Source organism: Nannobrachium achirus (genome assembly GCF_963921795.1).
Source record: "Nannobrachium achirus genome assembly, chromosome: 16".
NCBI classification, from domain to species: domain Eukaryota; kingdom Metazoa; phylum Chordata; class Actinopteri; order Myctophiformes; family Myctophidae; genus Nannobrachium; species Nannobrachium achirus.
Genome location: NC_137823.1, coordinates 19,145,763 through 19,151,762, shown reverse-complemented (window position 1 = coordinate 19,151,762; position 6,000 = coordinate 19,145,763). Strand labels below are relative to the sequence as shown.

The 6,000-nt window shown below is 40.3% G+C and overlaps 1 protein-coding gene across 2 annotated transcripts in view; it reads right to left on the bottom strand.

Annotated features, from left to right (window-relative positions):
• Positions 1-1,649: 1,649 nt before the first annotated feature.
• cdc42bpb (CDC42 binding protein kinase beta (DMPK-like)) overlaps positions 1,650-6,000 on the bottom strand; it is a 67,769-nt gene continuing 63,418 nt past the window's right edge. For both annotated transcript variants that reach the window (XM_080743933.1, XM_080743934.1), the window contains exons 37-38: positions 5,859-5,920; positions 1,650-4,861 (exon numbers count right to left, since the gene is read on the bottom strand). In XM_080743933.1, coding sequence (XP_080600059.1) covers positions 4,775-4,861; positions 5,859-5,920 — 149 coding nt within the window. In that variant the 3' untranslated portion in view covers positions 1,650-4,774. The remainder of the gene's footprint in view (positions 4,862-5,858; positions 5,921-6,000) is intronic.

The window sequence follows — 6,000 nt, the reverse complement described above, 5'->3', positions numbered from 1 at the left end:
TTCGGCTTATAATAACATTCCCCAAATAGTGAGGCCAGGGTGAAAGTGAAAAGTTCATGACAATCAAGTTGTGAAGAATATGGTGTTTACATTACATGTGAGATTGCAATAATCTACTTGTTACTGTTGTTGTTGTCGATCTCAGTGCAGCTATGTTTACACGATGCACACAGACAGGACCATCTGGGGATGTTACAGTTCCACAACCGTGCTTGTACACGCTCATTGTGACCTCCTGTAAGTTATTCTATTTATTAACTGCCAACACGTTGTAGCAAGAAAAGAAATCATGATGTCACTGACACTTTGAATGAGGTCAAACTGCAGGGCTTGTTATTTTTGTTTTATTACAAATATGTCATTTTATATCATTTTAATAAAACATCAATTATCAGTAATGGTTTTCTGACCGTGTCTTGTGTGTGTGTGTGTGTGTGTGTGTGAGTGAGTGAGTGAGTGAGAGATACCAGTAACCCACTAGTGGTGCAGTGGGAGTGTTTCAGTCTTTTGTCTAGAAATGGGTTGTTTTTTCCCTGCTTATGTAACATGAAAACCAGTGCATAGACATGCATAATATACAGAAATTCCACTTGAAGGGTTTTGTTGCACAAGCACTGCAGTGTTTCTCAAACTTTGAAATTTCAAGGTCTCCCCTTAAACTCTGACAGTGTACAAATGGAACCAAATGGACCCGTTCGGGTCAATTTAGACCCCTTTAAAGGAACCCACAGAGTCCTTAGAATCCACTTTGAGAACCACTGCTGTACTGCACCCAAACCAGTTTGATTGATTGTGGATGGACAGTACTGAACTTTTTTGTGTGGAAATTAGACAAGAAAACATGCTTAAAATAATTAATAATAATTGCGACCGAAGGTCGCATTATACCCTGAGAAATCTCGTAGCTTGTCTGACTGTCAGTATTGTCTGACTGTCAGTACAGGAAGTGATGTCACGTGATGTCAGTGAGTCACAGTGATGTGGTACAGAATGACTCATATATGGGCATAAAAAGGATCACTTCCTGTACTGACAGTCAGACAAGCTACGAGATTTCTCAGGGTATAAAAGTCCATATATGGTCATTCCCCAAAAAAAACAAAACAAACATTGTATGCCCATTCATGGAGATTTCTGATGTCATAAATCCCAGGCCAAAAATGAGAATGTTAGGGTACCCTCATATATGGAGATCTTGAGAGACGTCTGTCGTGAGTGTGCCAAAACTGAATTCTGACCAAGATATGACTGAGGCTTGTTTACAAAAGGTCAATGATGTCATAGTGATGACATCATATATGTCACATATATGGAGATTCCTATAGTCAATATTAAGGACATTATTAAGGATATTATGTTATCAATATTAAGGAGATATATGGGAATGCCCATATTTGGTAATGTCCATATATGGGCATGTTTTGACATAACAAAACTATCATGAAGGGGTCTCCATATATGAGTAACTGGTCCCATATACATCACTGGCCAGATGGCCAAGAATTGGCGCGGGGCGAGGTCGCATGTCACCCTGAGGTCGCAAGTCACCCTGAGGTGTCTTACTAGTAATAATAATAAACATGCCAATAAAACACATTCATTAGATGAGAGAACATAAGAGGCAGCCAATAAAGACTTGGACACCGGGGTCATCAGATATTCTTTTATTTGTCCGCTTATGTCTCTAACAATAATTCAATAATTACAAACAGAAATAAAAACAAGTTTATTTTTTAAAATTTTCAATTCAACCAGAAAAAAAAAGTCTTAAAGTCTGGGTGCATTTGGGTGGGGGGTATTTGGGTGGAGCTGGGGGTAGTAGGGGTATTTGAGTGAGCGAGGGAGGGGTAGTTGGGGTATTTAGACGTCATGGCGGGACGTTGGGTGTGGGGGAAGTTGGGTATTTGGGTGGGGGTATTTGTGTGGAGGGGTGTGTGTGTGGGGGGGCGGGGCGGGGGTAGTTGGCATTATTTAGGTGGATGAAGGCTATAATAGGGGGATAAAACAGGAAATACCAGCGACATAAAATCAAAAACAAAAAAAGAAAAGATTATTAATATTATTCTTTTTATCTGGAATATAAAGGATGTGCAACTTTCTTTCTCTTTTAATACAGTGTTTTTTATTTATTTTATTAAGAACTCCAACAGATATGGCATAGTGTCACCTGTCTGTCTGTCTGTCTGTCTGTCTGTCTGTCTGGTCTGTCTGTCTAGAAGCTTCATTCATCAACATTGCATAGAAAATCGTCTAAATCCCATCCTATATACAACGTTGAGTACAAAATACTTGGCATCAAAAGGTGAGCGCACGCACACACACACACTCACACTCACAGCTATTTGTACAATGCTCCAGTGGCTCTCAGGGGCATTTCCACCGACAAAGAACCGGTTCGGGTTCTTTCCCCAGCCTATGGGATGGCAACTTTCTTGGAACCTTGGTACCTTCTTGCGTACTGGCCGCGAACCAACTCTTACGGTTCGGAAACCAACTCGGTTCTCGGTGGAAAAGCTCACCTCTGGTTCATCCAATAGGCGGGAGAAAGAACTCGAACCGGTTCTTTGCCGGTGGGAAAGGCCCCTCAGAGAATGGACCCTTACGGGTCCATTTGGTTCCATTTGTTACACTCTCAGAGTTATGGGGCTCCTTGAAATGACATAAGAACCCCAGCGTCAGGTTGGCAGCTGCTAAGAGTTCCATCTGAACAAGTTGCACCAATTCTCTGTTCTCTGCACTGGCTCTCAGTGAGTCATAGAATAGATTTCCTTTTTTTTTTTTATATTGGTGATCGAACGCAATTTATATCACTCAATGGTGTACAGGTGTGATCCGCTTCGGACCCTCAAAGTGTCAGCTGGTCTACGATTTCCAAATAAAGCGTGATGAGTTATCATTTATTTTCTATTCTTTTTTTTTATGTCCCATGCTTTTAAATCCAGGATAAAGAAATTCATTTTTTAACGTTCTCCAGTGTCTCATATAAAATGTCAGCCTATAGCTAAATACCGATTGATTTAATCAACAATTGTTTCTTTTGATACAAAATGTGCCGGTGCTGAATTTTAAGTTGAGGCTCTTTCATTTGTATTTGCCTTTTTTTTCTTTTTTTTGTGTGAACAAAACATTATTTTAACCAATATGTGTGGTAGAGTGTATGTTAATACAATATAACTTTGGTCTCTCTGCTCTTCTGTTGAGACATTTAAATGAGATCAGTGGTTCTCAACGTGGGCTCAGGGAACCCCAGAGGGGTCCTCGAGGGGGTCCCCAGCAATCCTTCTTTAATACTGCATTTCAATGATTTTTTACCACTTGATCCAATATTTTATACAAAGGCATTCAAAAATAGCACATGTACAAAGCTTGTAATATTGGAACATTTTGATTAATTTAGCTTTTTAATTTTTACACCAATCTCCTCTCCTGGGGATCCTGTGGTCTGGTGAGACACCTATTGGTTGACAAGCGTAATTGCATGAAGGCCAATATTGCATCAGTGTTTCTCAAACTTTAAAATGTCAGGTCTCCCTGACGGGTTCATTTGGTTCCATTTGTACACTGTCAGAGGTACAGACTTGTATGGGTCAATTTAGACCCCCAAGGAACCCACATGAACTTGCCACACATAGCACAGTGGGTCTCAGAAAACATAGTATTTTTATTTTATGTACAGATGTTTATTGAGCACGGAGGAAACTTAAAACCTTTTTAGAAAGGTACTGTAGCTGACACTTGGAGACTCATTGTCTTTTTTTGTATTTCTGCAATTATGATTTGCATTGATTTATACACATTTCACTTTCACTGAATACTTGCTGTGAGTTTAAGATGAATTTTGTTCTATTATAGACTACTAATGTGTGACTTTCATCTTAGCCAATTGAACTGTCAGTAAGCAATGAGCAAAAAATAAATGGTATCTGGCACAGAAGTCAAGGTTCTTTGATCATATTCGAATCATAGAGAACCTTGAGGCATATGATTCTACAAGCTCACAACGCGTCACCCTGTGAGCTTGTAGATCGTATTGTTTTTGGCCAAATAGATTTGATAGAGACAGGGGGGAAAAGCAGTGAAAGTACAGTTGTAGCTCAAGTTGTTTGACTAAGAGTAGAGGGTTTAAGAATGGTTTGAGTTTGTACACAATGTTGACGAATGAATCCCTGGTTTTAGCACGACGACATATAAGATGGCGTGTGTGTGTGTGTGTGCGAGCGTGTATGTGTGCGTGTGTGCGTGTCTTTAGAGTGATATCCTTACCCTGAAAAACAACAAACCAAATCTTAAAAAGGTAAAAAGTGAAACAATTTTCGTCTTTCAGTTAAAACAGGAAAAAAAAGTCATTGCGTCTCGAGCCCGATTTTCATAATGCTTCCGTCGAACGACGGCATCGCGTGGTCGAAAAACACAGCCGGTCTGACGTTACTGTATGTTTCAGAGGCTGAAAACAACCGATCTACAAGACCACACAACAACCCGGGTTTGGTTGTTTCCGGCGCGAGAGATACCGTCGTGCGACGGAGCGAAAAAAATAATAATAAAGTAGACGTCAAGTAGGGCTCTTTCTTCTAAATCGTTCTGGTTCTGTACACAAACACCTTTTATCAAACAAACAACCTTGTGAAAAAAAGAAAAGAAAAGATAAGTGAGATTTCATAATTTCTTATTTTTAAATTAAAAGACTTCTCCGATCCTAGACCCCATGTTAGCATCTGATTTCTGTCCTGTCATTGGCTAATAGTGTGTGTGTGTGTGTGTGTGTGTGTGTGCGTTAGTCCAGGCTGTCCAGTGTTGTTTGGCTGCGATGTGGCGAGGTGGGGGAGGGGGGCGAGCTGAGATTACTGCTGTTACTGTCAGGCTGGGGGGAGGGAGAGAGAGAGAGAGAGAGAGAGAGAGAGAGAAAATAATTATGTTTAATTTTAATACACTTGTTTTAGGAAAGAACAAACATTAATAACGTTGTTATTGGAGATTTTCTCTGTAAATGAATGTCCAACTTTATCATACTACAGCGTCACACAAAAGCAGGGGCTGACACTATGGTGGTCTCAGGGGCACTTGCCCGTCAGGCAAGTCTAGGTCACGTTCTACTTGCCCAAAGGTCATGCCTGCTTGCTCGAAAAGTTCATAACACTTAATTTTTTCTTGTTTCTTCTTTTTACTTTCTGGGGCTGTGCAATGAAAAATGTCATAACTAATGTTTTATGCCAAATACCTACATACATGTAGCTATGAATATGACTATAGGTTCACACTTATTATTTTAAATTTTTAAGTGTAGAACTAGAAACAGTGAAAACAGCATATCATAGGTCAACGTTTCCACCAGATTGAACCAGAGCCAAGGATTTGGCTCTGGAACCACAAAAAACAAGGGTTTTGTGGTTCCGGTTCCAAACCAACTTTTACGGTTCTGAACCAACTCCGGTTCTCGGTGGAAAAGCACACCTCTGGTTCATCCCATAGGCGGGAGAAAGAACCGGAACCGGTTCTTTGCCGGTGGAAAAGGCCCCTTAGTGTCAAGGCCTGCAAAACAGGCATGAACAGATGCGTTTCGAGCTTGTCGATCTGTTACTTTTGCAGTTTTATAATTTGAATCCTGAAAAGTAACAGTTTTGGATGTTTTCAATTTGTTTGGAGAATATTGAATCATTTTGATAATCTTTTAAAGGATTTATAATAGAGAAATGTCAACCTTCTGAAGTCAGAGTTGCTTGAAGTCCAGAGGGAAGTTTCGGAAATCAGTTATGATTTGGGGTGCTATGGCATCTGCAGTGCTGTTTTACCAAATATTCTAATTTTCTGAGATTGATCTGTACTTGTGTGTGTCTGGGATAGTGTTGTTCTGCATGTACCTCTTTATCAAAGTCCTGGTCCAGGTCTGAGATGTTCCTGGATGACCCTGCTGCGCCAAAGTCTGACACACACACACACACACACACACACACACACACACACACACACACACACACACACACACACACACACACACACACA